Genomic DNA, 27474 nt, shown 5'->3' with positions numbered 1-27474 from the left:
TTGGATGCTTTTGCGCGTTTAGTACACAACAGCAGACCAGAGACACGAGAATGAGAAGTCTATTCACGGATCCCGGTGCTTCTGCGTTTATTCACGTTTTGCATTTGCTGTAAAAAGACTACAGACAGAGAGAACCCCACACAGTCCACCCTCACTGGATTTAAGAGCGCATTGTTGCTTTTCCCCTTGACCTTGCCTTGTGACGCTCAAAAGCAGCATGTTAATGATGGAGAGCAGCGGGATAGACGCGCATCAGGTTGAACTGGACGCCGACTATGAGCCGCACTGCCGCCCGAGGTCATGCACCTGGCCGCTGCCGTGTCCGGAGGAGGAGAGCCGCGCGCTGCCGGTCAAAGTGGAGCCGCGCAACGTGCCGGCGTGCCGGAGCGGAGGGGCGCCGACGGAGTTCAAGCATCCAGCCGGCGCCCCTGCTCCTATAGCGGCCGCCCCTGCGTGCATGTCTGGCGCCGCGCTGGATGTGGCCGGCCAGCTGCGCAAATCCAAGTCGTCGCGCCGGAACGCGTGGGGCAACCAGTCGTACGCGGATCTGATCACGCGTGCCATTGAGAGCACCCCCGAGAAAAGGCTCACCCTGTCACAAATCTACGACTGGATGGTGCGCTTTGTGCCCTATTTCAAGGATAAAGGAGACAGCAATAGCTCCGCCGGCTGGAAGGTACGGTTGCCATGCACCTGATAGCGCGCGCGCTAATGTGTGTTTGTGTGTGTATTAGAATTGCATGCTCTGTAGGCATCTCGCATTATACAAAAGGCAGTTCTTCGCTCGTGCCAGATACCTACATGCATTTGACACGTTGAGGGCTGGTCACTAAAGCGTAGGTTTGAAACGCTTTCAGAGAGTCGGGGACGAGCTAGAGTTCAATGAGTTCATTGCTCTTGCAATATTTTAAAGCGTAATATTGGGCGCGTGTGACGCAACGATCGCGTTTATGACGCATCGCTTGATTGTGACGCGGTCAGTGAGATGAGCTGGAGTAGGCAGGTCACCTGGGGGACACGCACGGTCCAGTCCGCTTCCCCCCCGCGCGCGCGCACGCCTGTCTGTCTGCTCCGAGATCTCCAACACGCACCCTCCTCCTCCTCCTCCTCCTCCCTTCTCCTCTTCAGTTCTGACATCCATCCAAAAGACCATGGGAAATAAAATAGGCGGTGTAAAATTGTAATTAAAACATTACATAATCAAAAAGGGTTATTTAGTGAAGCAATTGCAACCGCATAATTGCACCACATTGGTTGGCAAAAGAAAAAAAAAAGAAAAAAAACAAGCTGAATGTTTCAGCTGTTCATTTTTTTGTGTCATATGGTTCAAAGGTTTTAATTAGATCAGATTTGTTAGTTTGAACTGTATGCACATGCTCTCAAAGCACAAGCTTCATGGAGAACCCAAGGGACCTCTGTCTGTCTGTCTCTCTCTCGGTTCCCTCAGCACTAACATCTAAGTTAGAAAATGATAGCCAGACAGCTGAATTTGAATTCTGTTTCTCCCTGTGGTTTGTGGCTTTCTGGCAAGCATTTTAGAGCACCGAGATCACATCACAAAACATCCAGAATGACAGAAAATTATGAAGTCAACCAACTGGAGATGTTTATTGTAGCCTTTTATAGATAAGAGACAAAAGCAGCCAGAAGAACATTATGTCTTTGTTTAATATCCTAGAATTAATACAGAAATAAAAGCTTTAAAATGTATTGTTATTACATCAGTATTAATAATATCAATATTCATAAAAAAATAAAAAATCTATTGTCCCATTTGCTCTTGGTCTAAAAGGATGGCGTGCTCTTGTTTGGATTCATCTCATCTAACAAATAGTTTTTTTTGTTTTTCATATGTGTGTAATAGTTGATACACACAGGCCTTTTATTACATCATCAAAACAACAGGAGTTTATAATATTTCTAAATGGGATATTTACCTCACGCTAAAGCCTTGTTTTCTCATTGGATACAGAGGACAAAGAGCTGGGCTAAACTAATCTTAATCCTGTAGTTTTAAACTGAAATTAAATCTGGTTTAATTCCTTACACGACTTGTTTGTGCTGCCCAGGCATGCGCGGCGGTATGCCGCTCATATGTTCCCATAAGGCTAGAGATTTGATTGGCTGCCGGGAGGAAAAAATGGAGAAAAACAACTTGATTCAATCAAAATAAGGTTGTGGAAAACAGACCATGCTCACACATGTTGGCCTCATAACATTTGGCGGCGGATTTTAATGCGCATTTAATTCTGACACATGCAGGCCGTGCGCTCACACAAACAATACACACAACAAACACAAAAACATATTTACCCTGGAATATACAGAACCTCCTTGGCACTCATATATAACATAGATAGATATATAGATAGATAGATGATGGATCTGAAGGTGGTTTGGAGCAGACAGAGATCACATGCAGTCAGTGCCATTGAAAGCAGTCTTTAATAACTGTTGTGTAATCCTGTCCGAAAGAGGCTTGTCTAAACTGTGGCAGCCGGTTCCGTGTCTCTCTGTTGGCCTGGCTTGGACATTGAGCCTCGCCGTCTTTGGAATCAATTAGCTGCTATTAATAGTTCTGGTTTTGTGTGACGGCTGGGATTATGGCTGTTTTACGGCGGGCAGGAGAGCAACGAAGAACACTCATGGCTCATTCAAATGACCAATGCATGCGGTTCATGGACGGATGCCATATTGGAGTGTTTTACTTTCATGTTCGCATTTTTTTTAAGTGTCTCTACGTATCTGTGGTATAACGTGAGGTTTTCAGAGGAGCCCGCTGATGTGAGGCATCTGGTTTAATAGTACACAAAGAGTGTGTCACATCCTGTAACTGGCTGTTGAGTCGTATGAAATCACTAATCAGATTTCCTCAAGCCTTCCAAGAATTTATTGCGTTTATCTGTGATTTAAAAAATAAGTAATGGGATGGGGCTCACCGTTAATGCATGTGTGTCTACAGCGGTTTATAGGTTTTTCCAGACACTGAGACTATATGTTGTCTATAGCTTTATCTATAGCCAAAGTAGAATTATATAGCTCAGAGGTTGCTTTTTCAAAGAACTTGGAGATCTCAGTCATGTTTCGTATAAACATCACTTTTTTCCTCAGACGTTTTTCCTCGAGGAGAAATAAAAATAGACTGATACAATTGTTGGCAAGAGTTTAGAGCTGTACAATGAATGTGGATAGTAAAGTTCAAAACATTCAGTCTGGAAAGGTATTGATGAAAATCTTGACTTTTTTTGTCAGAAGAAATATCTGAGAAGCAGGAGACTTGAGCAAAAGTCAGAATTTGATCTAATCTCATTCCTTTCTTGGAGAAACAGTTGAACTATAAAGAAGGCCTCCTTTGCAATTGTTGTGAATTATCTAAGATATAAATGTAGAAAAGAGGGGACGGTCGCTAAATTCAAAGTTAACACACTTTCCTTTTATCTTCATTGCTGTAACTTTTATAACTTCATAACTGAGTGATAATGTGAGAGGAATAGGCACAGAAACTGTAGAGGAGATAATGAGCACACTTAGTAACACAAGAGTGAGAAACAGACAGAGAAACATGAGCATCAGTGGCAGTAATTTTGTAATTGTTGACCGGGCTCCTCATTCACCCCAGCTGTGGCAGCGCTGGCCAGCCTGGCATTGATGCGGGGCAGATCTCAGTGCCAGGTTATTTGGCCAGAGCCGTGGTTCAGTTGGATGCCCTCAGCTCTGGAGAAACACTGTCATTGTTACTCCCACAAAGACTGTGTAGAAGAAGTGACTGCAGCGCAGTCGGCCATACTGAAAACTCTACAGCATATTGTACAGTTGAGACATGACATGTAGAAATAAATTAGAATGAGGGTTATTATTGGAGACAAGATCAGTGGTTGAGATACAGTATGTGAAAGAAAAATCACAATGACTTTTTAAGTCTTAATTCTTATTCTCAATAGACCTATCTGATGCATACTGAATACAGAAATTGCAAAATCCACTGTGATTGGCTGTAGGGATGTTGATGATGTTGATATATACCAGTATTGACAATGACTGTAATATGTAAAAAAATGAAATATCAATATCATGTTAATGCTACATAAATAATTCAGTTCTGGTAGACTCTCCAACACAGTAGGTGGCAGTATTGCAGCAAAATGCTGTTTTTTTTTTTTTCCTCTTTATGTTCTTCTCTTTATGACAATCAGGGGTGGAATGTGTCCAGACAGGGAATAAATTGCACTCATTATGCTGTTTCATTGGGTCTGTAGACAGTTATAATGTACTGAGTGTAACAATATTGGCCAATGAAGTTTGCCCCTGAGACCATAACTAACAATTAACAAAAAAGAAGAAAATATTATAGTTCATATTTGTACGGCAAGAAGATAAACCTGTAACAGTTTGATGTTCCATAGATATTATATACGTCGGTGTGTTGCACCTCAGTATATGGTCGGATACTATTTGTGCGTTATTATATGCATGTGCTGGAATTGTTTGTTCGCGTGTGTGAGAGACAGTCTGACGGGATTTCACGTCCAGGGGGGTGCAGCTCTCGTTAATAATTCAGATGAGGCTCGTTATCATGGCAGCACAGATCCTGCCTTGATTCCACCTTAATTAAAGACACGAAGCTCTGCTCACACACACACACACACACACCCTCGAGTGTCACGTGGCCGCTAGCGCTTTTCCGTTCCCGTGCTTTCAGAAATATCGCTTTCAGTGATGTTGCAGCAGACTAAGCATTATATTCCCATTCTTTGGTGTGATTTTTCACCTGGGCCTGTCGCCCACAGCAGTTCAGCATCAGAATCAAGTAAGTTGGATGATAGGACAGATGCCTCCGTGACCTCTGACCCCGACCACAGTCTCTTAGATACTAGCCAGAGTCTGTATGCATTAAAGACAATTGACTCTGAAGCCTGGCATGTGCTGCTATTATCAGGTGCTTACATATTTATTCAGATCTTTATAAGACACTGGGCAAACTGAGATTAATGAGCTGTAATGGGCGAGAGGAGAGCAGCTATGATTAATGCATGCCAGTGCGGCTCCACATCCGCTGTAGGACTGACCCTCGTCTCACGGAGCAGACTCCGACTGTTGACATCCAGATTACTCAGGCCTAAAACCACCGGCTCACACAGGAAAAGAGAACGTGGCATTTAAAGCCAGCTTTTGTTTTTATGTGCTGGATTCATTTGAATCAATTATATCACAATGAACTTAAGTTCAGGCAGATGTTTTATTTGACACAAATGAAATAAGGTTATGAGGGATCTACAAAACAGTGACAAAATGTTCAGAAATGTAGACATTATTAGATATGGCTTGGGGTTAGTAAGGATTTATGGAGCGAGGATGCATTCAATTAATGTGACTAAAAACATGTATGATGTTACAAAAGATTCCAATTTCAATATTTCAGTATTTTCAGTATAAAAAACTATTTTCAATAATGATAATAATAACCTGAAATCAGCGTATCAAAATGATTTCTGAAGGATCGTGCGAGACTGAAGACTAGAGTAATGATGCTGGAAATTCAGTTTTACATCACATAAACAAATTACACTACTAAAGTGTATTCAAATATAACACAATTATTTTAAATTGTAATAATATTCCACAATTTTGCAGTTATTTCTGTATTTTTGACTGATAAAATGCAGACTTGGTGAACCCAAATGTTTGAATGGTAAGTCTAGGATCCTACATAATATATGCTTCACAAGATGTAGTATTATTCATGTTTTTAACACAAACAGTGTGTGTGTGTGTGTGTGTGTGTGTGCGCATGTCAATCAATCAATCAATCAATCTAACCCTACTGCATAGGCTTATGAGTTTATATAAAAAAAAAACAATTAACAATAGTTTGGTTTTTAGCAAATGTTAGATCCTGCCAGATAAAAAAATAATAAATAAATAATAATAATAAGATTATAATAAAAATATTAAAGGTTAACAACAGTTAACAGAGATCTAGCTGATATCCCACTCCACACATTTTGTCTGATATCCAAATTAGTCATCTACTAACTCTTCTGAGGCAAGACAGAGGCGGGTGAAGAGCAGGAAGTATGAGATAAAGTAATTGAAAAAAAAATGACCAGAGTTTATTGAATAATCTTAGCAGCGTCTTTCTCGATCCTCAGTTTGACTTCATCCTACAGAATCTCGCCGGTCTCATTCAGAATTGAAAGTGTGTTAAGAGCAATATGTTTTGAGATCAAGGTCATGTTTCTCTTTACGTGAGGCAATATCTCGAAGGTATTTCTTGCAAAATGTCAACGGTTTCTCTCTCCACATATTTCCCGCTGAATAGATTTGAATATTCACTTTCTGTCTAGTATATTTTATTTGCATAGCTAAATGGTAGATAAGCGTGTGCTGATGTGTCTGTGTGTGGTGGAATATTTTTATGAAGCAGATAGTGTGTGGATGTTTGTCAGTTTGATGAAAATGGGTCAGGATGCAGGCCCAAGCATTTAATATGCTACCCATGTCACTGCTAACTCTCAGACACGACACATGGCCTGGAATGAACCCTGAGTCTCACTCGCCTCTCTCAGTCGCTCACTCTCTGGATTTTATGGCTTCTCGTTTTGATGATTTATCTTTTACACACTTGTAATGATCTATGCATATATATATATATATAGAACCAGTCCTAAAGGATTCTAAAGGGACCAAAGCAGAATTCTATAAGAATCTGGTATTTTAAACTGAACAATTGTTGCCTTCATTCCTTGTTGTTACTTTTATTTATTTGCTTATTGTTTCAATTTCTGTTTATACACACCGTGGAATACCCAGATGACGCACTAAATGTTTCCAAACTGTGTAATACACAAAAGAGCTCAGTGTGTGCAATGGTGTATCCCACAATGCAATGCGCTTCATCTGACCTTCCATCTTCAGTGTGACCGATGCAACCACTGTGCTTTTTCTTGACTTTGTCAGACTTTCAAAAGTGAGGATGTTGGTGGTCAATTGTGACAGAAGTATTTTGTAATCCATACAGTCTGGCATAAACGATAGTCGCACAGTTTGCCTTGGCGTTTGCCCAACATCTGGGGTCATATCATACTGACAAGCAACAGTTGTAAAAGATTAGGAAAAATGCACAGTGTGCACCCGACTTTAGAGGATCCTTTTAAATTATTACAGAAAACATCTTGAACATATTCCTTAAAGGGACAGTTCACCCAAAAACTAAAGTTCTATCATTATCTACTCCAAACTTGTATGAGTTATTTATTTACTTATTTATCTTCAAAAGAAGATATTTTGAAGAATGTTGGCACAGTTTTTGTGTACAGAAAAAAAAAAGACTAAACACAAGGGTGAATAATGAGCGAATGTTCGTTTTTGGGTGAACCATTTCTTTAAGGATTTTTAGACTTTGGAATCTAGTGTTCAGTTTCTTTCTATTGCTCTAACATACACATTCTCACACTGTTTTAAATATTTTTTTGAGTTACCGTCTCTCTTGATTTATAGCCTCACTACAAATTTTGACTACATCAAATCCTGGATTCCATTAAGCATCTTTATTGTCTTTGATGGCTTGCCATCGGACTCCATCAGTGTGTTAATAGTAACATTAATCTGCGTATTAACTAGTGCCAAGGAAAGAGGGGTGGAAAAGAAAACCATGAGGGAATTAAAAAAGGAGGAAAGAGGCTGTTGGAAGAGGGGTGGTAGAATTGAAATGAGACAGACATGTACTTGAAACAGTCCTTTTTACTGTTTGAGATGATTTAGATCGATGTCAAAAGCAGACAGGAGCTTCATTATTTGAGTGACACCATTTCAGCTCTGCATAGCATGCTATATCCTTGGTTTGATAACCTTATGTTATGACTTTTATTTTTCATAAAAAGTATACTTATCAAATATTACCATAAAACATAAACAACAGCTGCTTTAGCTATAGGTATTATTGTGCCAGATTCAGATATTCTCAATCTACAGCTCCAAAGCAACATAATAATATTTCACCCTCTGCTCTATTTGACCAGTATAGTCCAATTCACAATTAATGAACTCTTATGAACACTTGTTTATTTATTTAGAATAAATGTCAGTGGTTATAATCTAATCTAATCTAATATAATCTAATATAATCTAATCTAATATAATATAATATAATATAATATAATCTAATCTAATCTAATCTAATCTAATCTAATCTAATCTAATCTAATATAATATAATATATGTAATATTAGCTTTCTGATTGCTGCATACTGTGCAGTGAACATGTGTGCCTACTATTTTAAATACATATTTATATTTAATTATATAGAATAAATGCTTAACTGCTGTTGTTATGCAATACTAAGCAATTATGCTTGTGTGTAGTGTTCAGTTATTTTAATGAAAATTAAACAGTTTGCAAATTTGTGTAACAATGTCTATAAGGCAGTTTGATTAAATAATGAGTCAAATTAAAGATTTAAATTAAAGCTGTGTTTTTAAAATGGAAAGTTATTTTGCCCAGAGGTCTCTTCTCCTCACCAAGGTTGCATTTATTTGATCAAAAATACAGTGAAACTATATGATGAAATATTATCACAGTTTAAAATATTATATTCTCCGTTGTAATATATTGTAAAATACATTTTACTGATCAAAGCTGAATTTTCAGCATCATTACTCCAGTCTTCAGTGTCACATGAAACATTTCTAATTATTCTCCTGCCTATTTTTTGATAACATAAAACATTTTTATTTCATAATTGTTTGATGAATATGATGAAATATGCATATTGCAGAAATAGTGAGAGTAGTATGCTATTCTGAATGCAGACAGTGAGAGAGGAAAACACATTAAACCTTTAAAAACTGTGATTGGGAGACACTCAAAGACATAAATTGGAGCGAGTTTTCGAATTGGACGGATATGTGGAGAGACGGCTGTGTGTTTGCGGCTGTGAACAGTGAGCTGGCCGGCCGGCGTTCTTCTCCTCTCAAGACAGATAATGAGAAGCCCAAAGCCAGTTCTACTCCTACTCTTTCTGTATTATATATACTAAGCACAGTATGCAAAATAATGTATGCACAGATGACCTACTTCATTTGCCAAAATGTGCAGTATATAAATATACAAGGCACACGGTATCCCACAATGCACTGGTGTGCCTGATGTGTTCCAATGAACCAGAAATAATACAACATCTGTGATTTTTTATTTATTATTATTATTATTATTATTATATTTTTTACAAAATACAAAAGTTAATCATTTTTATAAATAATGCTAAAATCACTGCATGCTGTGCACAGTTTCCTATACTATTTAAACATAATATTCATTGTATACTGCATAGTAAGCATTCATATTCCATTCTGAACAAAGCCGATTTCTCTCTCTCTCTCTCTCTCTCTCTCTCTCTCTCCCGTCTCTGTTAATGATCTGCTCGGCCTGCCGAGCTGAATCTGAGCGATGCCCACCGACAGCGCCACTCAGGCGGAAAGACACACACACTCACACACAGACATATAGAAGAGAGGAATATCGCAGGCCAGCGTTTATCCCGAATATATGAATAAACCCACACTGACACATAATCTCTCCATCGCATGTGCAGAAGCAGACCTAGGCACTTCAGCGCATGTAGACTTCAGACTCTCTATGCTCGCATAATTGTGCCAGAAAACACAAACACAAAAAGCCACATATTGTGTACATTTATATTTACTGTACATTCAGGTCAAAAAAGGTCAAAAATGAGGTCAGACTGTGTGTATTGCGACTCAACACGATGCCACTGTATCTTGAGTCTTTACTGCTCATTGATAAAGAACTGATTTAATATGGTCCACATGGCTTGATGACTTCTCACTGGACTGCTTGAGAAGATCAGCAGTTCGTCATATTATTATCATAAGGTTTTAGATCAGTTTTAGATTTGGAAAAGAACAGTTCATGCCAAAACATTGCATCATGTACTCACCATCTTCATCATCCCAAACCCATATGATTGCTTTCTTCTGTGGAAAACAAAAGCATATATTATTCACAATAAATGTGAATGAGTATTGAGACTGTTGAGCTTCAAAAATGACTAAAAGTTACCATAAAAGTACCACAAAGCTGCTATTCCATATCTTCTGAAGTCACAGTAGTTGTGTGAGGAACAGACAGACATCTCAGTTACTGTACACTGAAGATCTTCCCCTTCTGAAACTCACAAATCTCTTTTGCGCTTCTGCATATTCACATTTTGCACGCTGCACAAGTATACTGCAGTAGTGTGTTGAATATATATATACAGTATATATATATATATTTGCTTTTATATAACGGAACATGTTCAGAAGAAATATGCCAGTCATTCAGAAAACATGTAAATGAAATAAAAAATGTTTCATTAAAGAGTTTTGGTGGTATGCGTAACATCACAGTGTTTGAATGAAATATGTTAAAAGCCTTCATATATATATGCCAACAACTCTAAGATTATAAAACCAGAGTGTCATTCACTGTTTTGTGACAAGAAATATTTTGTCTATAGGTCTTTAAGAGTCTGTTCAGTCATAGATGTATGTTAAGTGAGTGTGTATGCATGTGAGGCTGTTGAATATTCACTGTGTGTGTGTGTGTGTAGACTTCAGCTTTTTAATGAAGTTCTCCGTTAAGTCTCCCAAAGACTTTGCATCCCTCATCCCCCCGCCATACACACCCCCGAGCGTGCATACACACACACAACCAAATGACCCCTCCCCCCATCACAACACACACGCTCACGCACACAAACACTTAAAACACACATTCCAAGCATCCTCATTAGCAATTCATGAGCTGAGTCTCATTAGACACTAAGTTTTAGCGCGGGCCTCTGAAGTCGATGGCTAGAGCTGTTATTAATATTTCATATGTCTTCCCATTGAGGAGCTGAAAAAAAAAAGAAGAGAAGTTGCTTCGCTTCGGCTACAAAGTCGCTCGAGCTCTCCTCTTTTACCCCTCTTCCTCTATTTCCCTCCTTTTCCCCCTTCGTTAGACTGCTTTTATGGACTGCCTCTTTCTTCGGCGCTCCATCTCTCCGCCTCTCTCTTCGGTGCACAGACCCTAACTCAAACTGACTTAATTGGGCTGTCTTTGTTCGAAGAAATGTGGACCTACCTTACGTTTTCCCATAGATTCAGACCAAAGATTGAGACGAAAACTATAGGAAAGAATAATCACAAATGAGATCCCTTTAATATCTCTAAGAAAGTTATCTCAGATGTGTCTCCTCCAGCGTTTCAGAAAAAGATCTCTAAAATGTCTCAGAATGTTTGGCAGGATACCAAAGTCATCAGAGATCTAAAGTGAACATTTCTCATCATTCATTCTGCTCAGTTGTTGAATCTGATGTCAGACGTGAGCGTTTACGGCTCAGACTGCGCTATCAGATCCCAGAAGCAATCAAAAAATGGTGCTAATATACACTCGCTACCGAAAAATCTTGATTCTAGTCTTTATCAGAGGCAGTTGTGGCCTAATTGATAGAGAGTTGGACTTGTAACCTGAAGGTTGTGGGTTCGAGTCTCAGGTCCGGCAGGGATTGTAGGTGGGGGAGTGAATAACACTCTCTCCACCCTCAATACCACGACTGAGGTGAGACCCTTGAGCAAGGCACCGAACCCCCAACTGCTCCCCGGGCGCCGCAGCATTGGCTGCCCACTGCTCCGGGTGTGTGTTCACTACTGAGTGTACACTTGGATGGGTTAAATGCAGAGCACAAATTCCAAGTATGGGTCACCATACTTGGCCACGCACCACTTCCCCCCTCCCTTATCTCCATACTGAGATCTCAGGTGACCAGACAGTGATTCATCTTTTCTGAATCATTAAAATATTGGTGTCAGGTACACCATTAGTGGAGACTATAGTGTATACTATAGACTTTTGAAAGTGAAAAGTGCTTATAAATGACTATTAGGATAACGAAGGTTTGAACCCTTCACAAGCAGATAGCTCTGTATTCTTACAAGTGCGAACAAACATACACAACAATGGCGGAGTACATAGTACTGTTGCTGCTGCTCAAGAGTTTGCCGTTCTGTTTTTACTTTTCTGTTTTTGACTATATTGTTGTCGTGTAAACGTAGCCTACTATGCAGAGACATTCAAGCATAGTTGTTCGAGAATCCTGACCTGGGCTGTGTTCCCGAAAACATTGCAAAGTAGATTGTTGAAACCGTTGGTTTGCGATGCAGTGCATGGTCTCAACAATCAACTTAAAATGTTTTGGTCTGACACCTCACACCAGCTCAAAAAATGTTTGGGGCTGGTCTATCTGCTGACCGTCCAGTGACAGACGGGAACGTGTTTGAAACCAATCATTATTTTTGCAAGTTCTAATTGCATTAGGAAGAATGAATGAATGTGGAACGACGGAGCTCCATTGGGAAGAAGTTATTGGCAGACATAGAGCAGAGTGGTGTTCATGTTGAATTAGAGAGATTGGGCTAATGTGGGAGAATCCCAAGTGAACCCTATAACCCCTGTAAAGAGGTTGGAGAACAGAGGGGCTCGGCAGACACGGCTTGCTCTGGAAATAAACACATGCATGACTAAGTCAATAATGGCCGTGGCTCCAAATGTGTGCATAAACAAATGAACGAATATGTGCGTTTGTGTCCGTGTGGAGGGCCAGACTCCCGTTCTCGACAGACGCCACATTCCCTGTGAATGAGAAACAGACCCGGACAGAGAGACAGATAGATGTCTTTAACAGCCTGATTCGCGTCTGCGCGCAGCTGAGGAAAGAATTCGGAGCGCCCCCTCCTTCCCAAACCAACTTTATTCCCACTTTATATGTGGGAGAATATGTGCCAGTGCTCCTCTGTCTCTCATTTAAACAGCGCTGTCATGAGAGCCGTAATCAAACCGAAAAACCTCACAAAGGCAGAAGAGCATGGCAGTATGGAACCAATTGTGATCTAAAGGCAGCCAAAAAACCCATTTACATCTGAGACAGTAGATTCGCCGGCTTTCTCTCCTTATTTGACCCTCTTCTCCTGAGTTCGATCAATATCATCTCCTTTTCTCTTTGTCTTCCCACGTTTTTGGATGTTGTCTCCTCGGCTGTAGCCAGCTATGAGGTCACCGAGGTCCAGACCTCTGTAAATTTTTCATGTTCAAAAATTAAATTTGTTCTCTTAATGACTAATTTGCAGTTTAAAACTCCTCATATGAGTGTCTGCATGTATAATTCAGTTTAGACAGTTTGCAAGAAAGTTCAGCGTCCGTGTTATGAAAATGATCGCTGCGAGATGCTGTGTGAGCGAGTGTTGCCAAATCCAGCTATTATAAGCAATTTTGGACTTGTCTTTTCCACCTAATTTGACACTTAATAAAAGTTAATAAAGTGGGAAGTTGCAGTTTAGGGTTAGCGATATCATTATCTTCTAATTTCGGTTTGGTTTTAATTAGTTTTCTTAGCAATATCTGGCAACACTGCATCATCAGCACTTAAACTGACAGGAATCAAAACAGCCCACGGACAGGTTATTGCTGACAGGATACCACATTTGGTACGGCAAATGCAAAAAACATCACAATATAATCTGTCAGAAACGTTATGAATGCTATCAAAAACAGTACGGTTTAACACTATTACACAGATCTGTAGGCTACAGAATGAAATTAAATATGCAAACACTAGCCACAAAGAAGTCTATGCTGTTTCATTCAGTATAGTAGTTAAATTTTCAAGGCATGCCAAAACATTAATAAGAGCACAAGACAAAGTTATCATCTATATAGCAATGGTTATTAATGAAACTATAACAGCGGCAGACTTAGCGAATAGCAAATTCCAGGTATTATGTCGGGGCCCAACATAATAACTATGTGCTCTTTTACACCTAACACTTTTTTTGCATGCTCACTCTTATAGTTTATAGTTTATTTTTCCCTTCACAACCAGTAAATAATTAGTCAACCTGATGCTGTTCTAAAGTCCTATTTGGCTACCTTATTTTTATTTTTTTCGGATCACAAAAGAAGACATTATCAAAAATAAATAAATAAATAAAACCGGTGCATGTGCACTTAAGAAAAGCACACAAGACAGTCATTTTTAAGCATCAAGATAAATAAAATTATAGCTTGAAACACAATACTTTTCTTTACTGAGGTAGTATTACACAGCCTAGAATGCACACAGAGCGCTCCCTCTATAATCACTAAAAGCTGTCATTCACTTCAGTTCATTGCGATCTCAGGACTTTCCATTAATAAGCTCTCTACACTGCACAATGAATCTCTTATTTACATCGTATCTACATTTTGTTATAATGAGAGGATTCACGAGCTTGCAGAACTCAATAGATGTCTGTGATTGGCTACATATGTTTCGCCAATATCAGATGGGGCCTCCTGATTCCCTGGGGGCCCTAAGGGAATCAGGGGCTTACCTTGCTTAAATGTTAAGTCCGCCCCTGAGTAATATGTATTGTTGCATGAATAATAAACAACTGATGAAATTATCCACCTCTAACTGATAGTAATGGTGCAATATTATATAATTTAACAATGCTCATTATGCCAAAGCAGAGAAACAATCTTTCACAAGCATCACCATGTTAAAGTGTTTAGTGTATTTAATGAGTTGTATTTGTGGGGGTTATTATAGCACAAATCCTAACCCTCACTAATTTTCAAAGCCCGGTTACGGCCATGGTCTCGTCTCGCTCCAGGATGTTTTTTCCACAGCAGCGTTTTGCAGGGGTGTTGATTTGTTGCGATGTTGTTTCTCGCGTCTCCTCTGAATTTGTGTTTAATGAATCTTTTGCGCAGTGCAGCATAATTAATTTGTATTCTGTCAAGTCTTTTATCAGACACACCTGTGATGACACGTCGCTTATATCAGGTGTAGATTTGATAAATGGGAGCCACGACGTGCTGTAGCGCTTAATGAGGAAAGACGGAGTTCCACAAACTTCCCAAAAGCCAGGCCAGTTTGAGGGTAGTTTAACGAGCGGGGCCGGGTCGCTTCACAACAAAGTGCATGCTGGCAGGTAGCGTTCGAGTGTTGGCTTTGAACAATTAGAGGTAGTTTGCGGCCATCTTGTGTCATCGCCAGCGGATGAGCACAATGGGACGCGGCGCGGTACGTCGGCGAGTCGTTTCATGGGAAAGAGCGGCTGAAAATGGCGCTCCGGAAGGCGCCCTCGCTCAGTCTCTTTACAAGCGCCTCTCTTATTTTCCCTCTTTCAAACTCTATCAATTTTCCCAGCACATTCTCTCCCCTGGTTTTGTGGTTTGTCTGCCACCCCTCCTCCATCGCTACCCCGCTTGCTGTGTTCTTTATAAAGTCTTTCTCTTTCAACATCATACCCACAACCCCTCTTACACCCCCAACGCACCCTCGCGCGCACTCCGGCTCTCCTACATTCAATTCCCTGTCTTCCTTTCTTTCTTTCTGTCTTTCTCTGCCTACTATGGTCAGGTCTCATGGGGAAAGACAGTTGGCAGGAAGCAGGCTTGCTGCCATAGCAACAGGATCACTCCCTCTCCCACAGGTCTCCTTAGCAACCGGTAGCTTGGCATTGTTGTAATGAGCGGACCCTATGTGCCAGGCTAACAGAGCACGAGTGTGTGTATGTGTGTGTGTGCGCATGTAACCGAGTGCCTATTTATGTGCTATGTCTTATTGTGAAAAAGGGCCGCTTTGTGTATTCAATTCATATAAGAGTCTTTTGTCCTTTTTCATCAGCTTGAATATTAAAGGATGCGTCTTAAATGCATTAATATAGCAGGTTTTAATTAACAATCATGTGACCAGGTGCTTCCCAATCTGTTTGGGGTTTGATTAAAGCGATCAGCTCATTCCACGCCCTGCAACCGAAATAATCGATGCGTGACTTAATTAATGATTTACTAATTAATTGTGCATGCTCTGCCTAGAACAGAGGATGACTTTGTGCTCGATGATAAAGTCAGTCATAGTTGCGCACGCTCGTGTTTTTGCTCACAGAGAGAGTGGCGGCACAAAAGACTGAAGAAATGCTGCTTGCTTGTTGTGAATCAGTAGCTTGCATTTTGTCTATACATTTTTATTCACTATTATTTACCTTCGCAGTTAGTCACGAGCCAAATAAATTAGTTATTCAAAGGTAGTTCTATTAATTGTGCATCAAGACCCAGACTGCAAAAATAATTTTCTTAATCGGTCGCACTTTATTTTAAGTCTCACCATTAACAAACCAGTAACTATAAAGTCGTGAGTAAAGTCGTGACGTATTGTCAAGTATGGTGACCCATACTCGAAATTGGTGCTCTGCCTTTAACCCATCCAAGTGCACACACACAGCAGTGAGTAGTGAACAAATCCACACACACACACACACACCGTGAACACACACCCGGAGCAGTGGGCAGCCATGCTGCAGCGCCCGGGGAGCAGTTGGGGGTTCGGTGCCTTGCTCAAGGGCACCTCAGTCGTGGTATTGAGGGTGGAGAGAGCGCTGGACGTTCCCTCCCCCCACCTACAATTCCTGCCGGCCGGGGGCTCGAACTCGCAACCTTTCGATTACGAGTCCGACTCTCTAACCATTAGGCCACGACTTCCCCGTGGGAACTCGACTTCCTTTTTTATGACTTTTGCCTCAAAAAAATCCTGATATGCTGCTTATTAATAGTTAGTAAGGTAGTTGTTAAGTTTATGTATGGGGTAGCATTAGGGATGTAGAATATGGTCATGCAGAATATGTACTTTATAAGTACTAATAAATAGCCAACATGTTAACAATATGCATGCTAATAAGCAACTACAGTAGTTAATAGAGAGAACTGGTATTAATAGATATTAAAGTGCTACCTATTAACCTGTATTTTAGTCTTATTGTTTCAGTAAACACATTCAAACTATCTTTAAATAAGATAAATGATACCACTTTATTTATCACTATTAACCAACATGCATATTGCTAGCATATTATGCAATTTTGCTTCTCATGTGAATTTATCTTGCTTTAAGGCTGTTCAGATCCTTTTTATGGAAAACAAGAAATACATATATATTCTTTAAACATTGTACAGTTATTCAAATATTTTATGTTGTTTTATCACAGCAAAGTTTGTCACAATAAGAGGTGTGCATCTGCGCACAGGACCCATGTGTAAGACAGTTCCTCTGAGTCTGTGCGATCTCCCACAGGTGTCTGTTCTCTCCACCTGTTGTGTGAAAGCTTAGCTAGGGATCGTCATCGTTTCAGGCTGACGCTGCTCTTAGCGCTGCCCCAGTCTGGGCCGCATGCCATGCGACGACCGGGCAAACGTATGCCAGGGGGCGGCTGTGCTACGCCATGCCCTGCTCCTCGATGGCAAAGAGCTGGCTTTCATGCCCCGAAGGTCTGGTCAGCTCTGGCATGCAGGGCGGATTTTCCGATCCCCTGCACCGCTCTCAGATGCTCCTTAATCTGCCTGCTCTATTTTTAAACCTCCCTCCCCTCTTTTTGCTCTATCCGTCCATCCTTCACTTCCTCCCACTCTCCCTCCCTCCCTCAGGCTCTCCCCGTTCCCAGGGAACTTGGCCCGGCTCGCCCAGCAGCTCCAATTAGAGCTCGGTCCAAGGGGATGGAGCGCACTAGCTGGCTGCTCCCACCTACAGGCCCCCAGGGGCCCCGGCTTCTTTTCCGTGCCCAGTCTACCTCTCTCAGGTTAGGCTAGAGCTCCAGACGCGGCCCCTCCCTTCTGTCCCAGTCCCTCTGGTGGGTGGATATTCCACAGGGAAGCGAGCGGAGAGAGAGGCCTTCTGTCGCCAAAGCTTTGGCTGTAATGATGCTCTGTTTTCAGGATACGAAGGCTGGGCTCCCATCGTTAACAATGTGTAATTTAGTTAATTTGTTGATTTTAAGATTTACTCACCCTTATGTCATCCTAAACTCAAATGCTCTTGTTCATTTATCCAAAGGACAATTTTCAAGGCGTCTCAATGTTGCATGGAAAACAGTGACGGAAAATCTCCACTGCAGCTTTCAAATGGCATTTTCCATATTCAAGCAGCTGCATCACGTTCAGTTATTGCATGCAACAACCGGAGGGGTTTTGGGAATAATGATATCAGAATTTGTGTGGCAGGTCAATTTAAGATGAAGATTATGAACAACGATGAATAACGACTTAAATTTCGGTCTGTTCCTCACATAAATCTATTGTGTGATGTAGGAAGACTGCCTTGAAAAAGTGCCTTGAAACTCGCAACGTCTTTCTGTGTGTTGACGCAATTTCCACTGAAACAGGAAGTTAGCCAAAAGAGCTTTGTTTGCATTGTAGCATTTGACAGCGTGTGACAGCCACTTAGACTTCCCTTCAGATTTGGTATATAACTTTTACTACTAGAAAGAAACAATCATAATTTCAGTCATACAGTTTGAAAAACTTAATGCTGGTGCATGGCACTGATGTTATCTCGTGTCCTTATCATTGCTGATTATAATGCTGAGGATGTCTAACCATTTGCAATGTTTAATCTCCTCTAACATCCAGGTGGGTTTGATATGTTTTGTGGTCTGTGCCGACACATTCACATGATCCGCTCTGCGATATTGTGTCTCTGGACCGGAGCACACTGAGTGCACTATGACAGTTCAGGTGACACTGACATGAAACCAGACTTTATTCACCCCAACGGAAAGCATGTTTAAACTCTATAAATCACCGATAATAATATAATTAAATGTGTAAACAAATTTTCCGGTGCAGCTTTAGTGTATTTTATAGTATAAGGGGAAGGATGCTTTAGATTCTAGAGAGCATTTGATTGGTTAGAAAATCTGAAGCTGAGTGCAGACTGATGTCATGAAAATCGCTGAGCCGTATTGGCGGAAGTGAAAGATTGTGCATTTTGAATGCTTATATCTTCTAAATTAGAATTTTGTCAATGTTTTGGAGCACACTAGCTTACACTAGGTATTATACACTCTTCAACGTTGTAGTCGTGGCCTAGTGGATAGAGAATTGGACTTGTAACCCGAGGGTCGTGGGTTTCAAGTCAAGTCAAGTCAAGTCTGCTTTATTGTCAATATGTTTGAGTCTCAGGTCCAGCAGGGATTGTAGGTGGGGGAGTGAATAACCAACACTCTCTCTACCCTCAATACCACGACTGAGGTGAGACCCTTGAGCAAGGCACCGAACCCCCAGCTGCTCCCCGGGCGCCACATCCTTGGCTGCCCACTGCTCCGGGTGTATGTTCACTACTGTGTGAGCACTTTGGGTGGGTTAAATGCAGAGCACAAATTCCGAGTATGGGTCACCATACTTGGCCACACACCACTTCGCACTTTTTTTTTTATTTTTTATATTTACAGAAGAAAAACCGGGCATACACTAAACGACTGAGGATCACACACTACCACACTTTCAGGTCGTTCCAATCATGACAAACTCATGCAGAAACACATGCCTTGTTGTAAGAAGACACATGAAATATTAAAATAGCAACCATGTTTCATATCCTCTGACTAGATGGACTCAAAAAGTCTGAAGCTAAAAAATGGACTCTGTGTCCATCATGCATCTTGTGATTTTCTATGAAGCCTGTCAAGTCAAATTTGCAGACAACTTGTCCAGACTGTAAATACGGACAAAATCTAAAGTGTTGTGTAGTGTATTCCAGCCTTTAGTTGTATGGTGTTTTGTAACAGACGTGGCTGGAACAACATGGGTACATAATAAAGACTCAACTTGGAGTCAACTTAGAGAACAACATATGTTACTGAATGAATGAATACATAAAACACATTCTGTATTAACCAGAATAACGCTGTTAGCAAACGTACGTTAGCATCATTATCATGTATTAGGACCGTTCGATCCTATAATTTCATATCGCTCCATCCGTCACATTGCACACACCACTCTCTGCTCTCCACCGTTCGCATTAATCGCCTGTGAGTTCTATCTTTTTCCCCAAACAGCCGAGCACCGCCCGTGACATCACTCACAGGAAGTGCATCTTTAGCGTTGGCTAATTTCCATCGATTGCCTCCAGACAGGCTTAGCAGACGCACCCTGTTCCCACACAGAACTCTCATTTTAAGTCTCCTCGCCTGCAGGAGTCCTCTCTCGCTCTCTCTCTCTCGCACAATGAACGCAGTCAGCGCTTTTATCTCCTACCCCACTTGTGCTTATTATCAAATAAATGCGAGGCAGAGAGATACCCATTGACAGTAGCATGCATAATGACTGCTGGCTGTGTGAAATGGATTAATAAATAATGGGTGAACGCGGCTGAAAACAGCTTTTCCAGTCCTGCGAGCGCGCGAGAATGCTCGACAGAACAATCCCCAAACACACGAGCCGTGCGTTCCGGACCGCGTCGAATGGAACACTGGGCAGAATGTGAAGCAGAACGCTGTCTGGAATACTCAGAGGAGTCTGCTCAATAAATTAGAACGCTCTTTAAAATGAGAAACAGATCGCTTGACAAATGCTTCCTGGAATAGTTCGCTAAAACTACCAGGTAGATAGCGTCTTAAATGCTGTCTTTTATTTCTACTGATGTGCGACCGTAGCTATGACCTTTTGTGCTGCTCAGAAACTGAATGAAATCTAAGGCACTTTACGTGACCTTGCGTGAACAATGAGCCATGATCCTTCCAAATCCCATTCATTGCCCATAGTGAAGTTGATCCAAGGGCTCTAATCCAAGGCCTACATCAATGAATAGTGGACTGAAACACTGTATCATAGCATCATTTGATTAAAGCTCCTTTCTGGATCCACTCTGAATGGATCATATTCTGGGTATTCATCAATAGGTGCTTTTGGGAAAAAAGATTATCTGACTAGGGAGCTAATCAGGTCACAGGTCACATCTGTCTTTTTCAGATTTGTTTGATACTGTGACATCTTTGTACACCCCTTCAATATATTTGACTCTCTGAATACAATCGCAAATTGTCCCTCATTTCAAAACAAACCACTGTGGTAATGTAAGTGTTGAAACCCTTGCTTTCTCGCTGTATGATATTTTGTTTTTGGTGTGTTAGGGCAATTGTTAAGGCAGAACTTTCCATGTAAAAGCAGCCCTTTTTATGGCTTGTCGTGGGCAGATGTGCCTAACACGAAAACAAGAGGGCGGAGGCGACCAATGGCGCCAGGCGGTCAGATACATAGGTAATGATCTTGGTTCATAAACCTCAATTTGATGAAATGTACCAAGCTACATACTAGCATAAATTATAAAAGGTGGCAAAATTGTGAGCAGTGTCTTTTAGTTGCTCCATTCCACAAAAAGGGTACAAGACTTAGAAGTATAAAAAATTAGCCAGTTGTTTTATTATTTTCTGTTATAGAAAATACCAGAACGACCACAGCATGTAACAAAGTTCGAATTTAGCCTGGCAGTAATTGGTATGTAGTTATTAATGAACTGAAATGGAATGTGCCGTTTTTTAAGGAAGCATGGGTACCCTGAATCTAATCTGCAGTCTATTTAGTTATGCAATGAAATTCTCCTAATTTTCCATCAATGCTGATTATTACGCCCGTCATCACTCTTCCTCTACACACCTCCTGCCTGGCCAACATATGATCCTTTCAATCCCTCTTACTCTGTTGTGTTCCAGGGGTTATAGTCAGCTAAGGGGCCGCCAGATTTAACCAGGATTAGCCCTAGATTTCTCTGGATTATGCAGGCTGGAGTGGGATTAAACTTGATTGCCAGATTTTTCCGGTTTGCCGGGCATATTTGAAAGTGTCTGTATATCAGGTTAGAGTGAGTGTGTGTATGTGTTGAAATGTTTTCTCCATTGAGCACACTGTTTCTGTTAGGAATCTCAGCCATCATGTTTGTGTTTGACTAGTAGGGTGTTTAAAATGCTTGTGATTAAAATGCTAACTGATGTCAGTTTTGGCCACTAGTAGACGTTACTCAACTGTATCCAGTATCCAGTTGTATCAGGTGGCAGTGAGAGTCACAGACTGCATTTTGCCCATTGGTAGCTGTTGCATTTTGTTGCATCGGCAACATGCTGTTGCTTACTTTATATTGCCAACTATGTTTGACCATGAATCCAAGATTTATTGTCATTTTCAGACCATAAATCAAGAAGTTGTAGCGTCTATATGCCACTCTACATCTCATCCTTGCTGAAGACAAAAATCCTTTACTGGTGAAACATCTACTATAATAAAATTGGGATTGGCAAAAAACGTCTTTGTCAGAGTACACGAATAATGCTGACTGTGTTGCTACTGTCGACACTAATCAGTTAATACTCTTTATCTTATATTTCATAGAGAGGTCATCATTACCGCAGCATTAATCTGGGACTTTATGTATGCTTTGATAAGAGAGTGTCAGTAGGTGCAGATCTAACCAGAAGAGTATCTGTGAGAGACAAAGCAGGTCGCAAGCAGACGGCTACATGGCTGGCCAGCGAAGGACTCAGAGGCAGAAGAGCTTGAAGGTGTCTGGGTCAAATTCCGAACCACAGACCTGCTATTTATAACGCTCACCACGGGCCACACCACCACAGCAATTGTAACTTCATGAATAATCTGCTTTCATCAAACACCCAGTGCTCTACCTCTTCCACCGTCTTAATGGAGACACTAAGGGCAAAGAGCGGATCTTTTCAGCGACTAAACGACGACTCGTGGCCTTTCAAGTCTGAGAGTTGTCATGTTTTAAAAATGCAAGCTTTCTACAGCAAGCTCATGTGCAGACGGCTGTTTGGTGAGCTGAGCCGTGGAGTGGCGGGGTTCTGGTAGCTACTGTGAAGTCATGCAGCCTATAGTTGACTTGCTAATCACTGTTCCTCTGAGACAGCTCAAGCGACGGTGTGACTGCCGATGATTGAAGCTCTCTAGCGAGTTGGGCGAGTCGTCTGACTGTCAGAGATGAAAGGATGTTTGCAGTTTACCTGCAGCATCAAACGGCATCTGCCTCTCTCTTCCCCCTGCTTCTCTCACATAGCTCCTCTCTTCCCGTTTCCACAGTAGTCATGGTTACCCCCGCAACAGAGCGCGCTTGCCGGAGCTGTCAGGGCGTCGCGCTCAGATCACCTCGTGCAGGTCGTTTCGGCACGCAGTTCCCACTCGTGACACCGCGCTTCAATTTGGCTTTGATTAAGTCAGCCCAGGAAGCATCTGGCTCTTTCACCAGCACGGGGGCTCGTGTAATTTGGCAGAATAACTGAAGGAGAATAAAACCCCCTACCTGGGGGGCGAGGGGACATAAATACATCTTGCTTATCCAATTTCTCACCGCTCTGAATGGGAGCGGCGCAAAATGCAGCAAATCAGCCACCGGTGCTGGGGGAAGAATTAGCCCCTCAGGTGTGAGGTGACACTGAAACAGCACGCTCTCCGAGATTAGCCTGCTTTACAGTCGATATCCAGCTGTAGTGTAAATTTTGCCAAGGTAATTGGCTCTTTTCAGTGACTGATATCTGACCACTCGTGTGAGCGGTAATGGTTCTCAAAATCACTACGGAAAACAAGAGGCTGCTTTCCGTAAGGGGGTGCGATGGGGGATTATGGAGTATAGATGGGCTGATAGACACACTTGAAGCGTAATTGTATTGTGGATGATTGAGGGACAGGAAGTAGATTTGTTTTGTCTTATTTGCATTTTTTTCTTCAGTCAGAGCAGGTGAATGAAATTAGTAGTGTGATTTGTGGCGGGATGGAGGGCGAGCGAAAAGAGAGTGATAAACAGATGCGGGACACGGGGAAAGAGATGAATGAGTGTGAGAACGAGGGAATCTGAGTGAAGGAGGGTGTGAAGAGGCTATGCAGCTTTGAGAGACGGTGTGTGTTTGTAGGGAGTAGAGCTTGCACTACATTATTGTTGCTGTGTACATGTCAACACATTATATGCATTGTTGGTTATGTTGAAAATTTGACAAAAATGATAAAAAGAAACAGAGAGGGAAACAGAAATCAGTTAAGATGATCAATTGAAACTCTGATTGCGTACCAGGCCAAGAAGGAAGAGCGATGAACATTGTCCTGGGCCCTGGGATGAGGGCCCTCTATGATTATAACCTTCACGTCTGTGGGAGACGGGACCAAACATAACTATTTTGTCCCGATTCCCCTGGATTTTAGGCACGGCCATGGTGTGCACACCAGCATACTGGGAAAAGAGCATGCAACAGGAAGCAGATTGAGGGATTTGGCCCTTTTGGTTTGTTCATGGATGGATAGGAACAAACTGTTCTAGCCTGTTTTGTGTTTTGATGCTGTACTGTCTCAGAGTAGTCGGCCTCATTCTTTTTGTTTGTATTTATTTCTTATGATGACTTGTAGTCATTCTCTAGATAATCAAAAAAACTGTTTTCAAAGTAATCCTTTTCAACCCCAGAAGACACTAATCAATATAATTTTTTTTAATTGCAACTGATTTTTATAATATAAAACTAGTCAATAAATTATTTCTGGATTGTATGTATGGAGGTAATGAATAAATACTTTATACATGCTATTGAGAAACTTTACACTGAAGTAATGACGTTATAAGATATGCAAGACCTTGCTATAGTGTGAAATATAAAGTTCATTGTTAGGCAAGATGCACAGAGGAATGTTTAGCAAAAAGCTTTTGCTTTGACTTTATTTACTATAGTACAACCTTGAGCCTTTATAATACAAATTAAAGAAATTAAATTGAATTAAAATCATATTTATTGAATCTCTAAGGTAACTGACATAATGACATAACTAATGTTCTGTGAGTTCTGTGTGGTAGTATACACAAAAGCTACTGTATGTGAACAGGTGTTTCATGTCATACTTGCTATAGTGCACAGCTGGAATAATGTATTGACCAATTCACATCTGAGACTATAACTATCATTAACATTCTTGACTCCATTGTTGTTGTACACCAAATAAAGATATACATTTCTCTGCTCCACTGTACCAATTAATCCTTTTCTCTCTCTCTCTCTCTCTCTCTCTCTCTCTCTCTCTCTACTTCTCTCTGGTTTCCTTTGTCTGGTGCTCCTCCAGGATCGCTAGCGTGCCAAAATCACGCCTCATTTTTGCTTTCTCGTCTCACTCTCTGGCTTTCCCTCATATTTCCCCAAGACTGCAATCGATAGAGGCGTCTGTGATCAGGTTGCCGCGTGTGATTCATTTGGGTAACCTTGACTACGGTTTGATGTGCGTGTGGACTTGGCTTGGCTAGCTGCAGCGTGAGTCAGAGAAAGCGTGTGCCGTGCAGGAGCTGGTCTGCTTACCGTATTGATTTGCCTGAGCAGCCAAGAGGGGTTTCACCTCTTCCTACAATGTGTGCCCAGAGCTGCTTTAGAGTTTTTATAGGAACTTGCATAATTCTTGTGAGATTGGCACCCTCAATGGTTTTATTTTGAATATATGTTTATTTGAATCACACTTGCTTGATACACAGTACTTCTAAAAACACCTTTTTGTATATTTGTATACCACTGACAATTAATTATTGTAATATACCATAGTTCAGGGGTCTTCAGAAGGGGGCGTCCATCAATTACTGTCTGAAAAAAAAAGTAAAACAATGATAGTATACAATTGTGTATATCATCAATGATTATTTGGACACTGTACTGTATTTATCGTAATAAAGTACTAAAATATATTAATATGGTTTTTAAAGTATATTATTATAGGTCAGGCCTAATGTAAATATTTTATGACTATTTAATAATGGTCCTTGCCCAGTCTCTCTCATCCACCTGGTGGCCTTGGCCTGAAAAAGGGTGTTTAAATATCTTACTTTTCTAACAAAGATTAAGACACACAATGTTTGTAAACCTCAATTCAAAATCACTAATGCCTCTATCTTGTTTCTTCCTGTTTCCTCCTTCCCACAGAACTCCATCAGACACAACCTCTCCCTACATACCCGCTTCATCCGTGTTCAAAATGAGGGAACAGGAAAAAGTTCCTGGTGGATGCTTAACCCAGAGGGTGGAAAGATGGGCAAAGGGCCCCGAAGAAGAGCTGTATCCGTGGACAATGGCACTAAATACCCGAAGAGCCGAGGCCGAGTCAGCCGGAAAAGAGCAGGAGCTGTGGGAATGGGCCGAGAGCTTGGAGGACCTGGACTACAGGGATCACCAGAACATGGAAGCCCAGCTGGTAAGGGAGTAATGGGAGTTGGGGGTGAAGAGTTTGATGCTTGGACAGACCTCCACTCCAGAACAAGTTCCTCTGCATCAACGTTAAGTGGATGCTTGTCTCCAATTCTGGCTGAGACAGAACCTGATGAACCAGAGGAAGGAGGACTTTCCTGCTCAGCCTCCCCAAGACTCTACCCTAGCCCCACCAACACAAGATCTCCAGCCCTGGGAACAGGAGGACACTGTCCATCTGTCGAGCTCCCGCACCTAGCTGATCTAACTGGAGCCATCAGCTTGGAAGAGGCCTACTCCCAGCCTCTACCACTTAAGCGCAATGGCTATCACTATGGCCCTGGACCCAAAGGAGAGACATCCTACTGTGGAACAGTCTATGGCCAACCATCCATGGGCATGCTTAGGCATCATACGCCTATGCAGACAATTCAGGAAAACAAGCCTACCAGCTTCCAGCGTGCTCTTAGGGCATACTCGGAGAACAATGCCCTTGAAAGTCTGCTTGCTGGAGGGCCACAATACTGTGGTAAGGACATGGTTGTGGGGCAAGGAGCAGCATCCCATTCACTTATGTCACAATCTAACTCTCACGGCCAAAATCAGAGTCAGAATCACAATCATAACACAGAGCATGGCCACAATCGCAGTTCCAGTCAGAGTCTTCACAACGGCCATGGAGTAACCCATGAGCAAAACCCAAGCCATCATCACAATCCCAATCAAGCTCATAACAAGCATCACCCAAGTCTTGACTACAGTCATCACAAACACCACTGTGGCCACGACTACGTTCAATCTCATGACCACAAACTCAATGCTAATCCCAATCCTAACCACATGCACAATCACCTGCAACACAACAACTCCAGGCAACCAGACCTTTCTCCCAGCGTGAACAATGACATGTTGCAACCCTACAACCACAAATCACCTAGCCTTTATGGCTCACGTGTTCACCTCCCTTCTACTGCCCTGCCTCCTAACCCTGCCAGTGTCTTGGATGTACCCCAAGACCCTTGTCGCCTGGCTTCAGCCCCCCACCCTCGCCATCAGTCCTACCCAGGTTCCCACCTCTACCAGGGCATGACAGAACCCTGGCAGGGGTATTACCACCACACATCACAGAATCCTAATTATCATGGCAACCACCAAGCTAACCATCACCAGGATCCTCAGAACCGGTTGCAGTCTGAGCTGGAAATGGATGTGCACCAGAGCAGTCTGGATTGCGACGTGGAATCCATCCTCCTGAACGATTTCATGGACTCAACAGAGGGAATGGACTTTAACTTTGACGGGTCGCTATCACAGGGTGTTGGCATGGGAATGGGTTTAGGAATGGGAATGGGAATGGGGGGTTTTGCAGGACCTCAGCAATCACACAACAGCCAGAGTTGGGTGCCTGGGTGA

General features: G+C 41.7%; 1 protein-coding gene across 1 annotated transcript; it reads left to right on the top strand.

The window, feature by feature from the left end:
- Positions 1–217: 217 nt before the first annotated feature.
- LOC306846900 (forkhead box protein O6-like) lies at positions 218–27474 on the top strand (the record flags this gene model as incomplete). Its single annotated transcript, XM_079380590.1, has 2 exons — positions 218–676; positions 25801–27474. The coding sequence occupies 2 exons, from the start codon at positions 218–220 to the stop codon at positions 27472–27474; spliced, it is 2133 nt and encodes a 710-aa protein (XP_079236716.1).

The sequence above is a fragment of the Barbus barbus genome (assembly GCF_936440315.1).
Source record: "Barbus barbus genome assembly, chromosome: 27".
Taxonomy (NCBI): Eukaryota; Metazoa; Chordata; class Actinopteri; order Cypriniformes; family Cyprinidae; genus Barbus; species Barbus barbus.
This window is presented reverse-complemented; position numbering and strand designations above follow the sequence as displayed.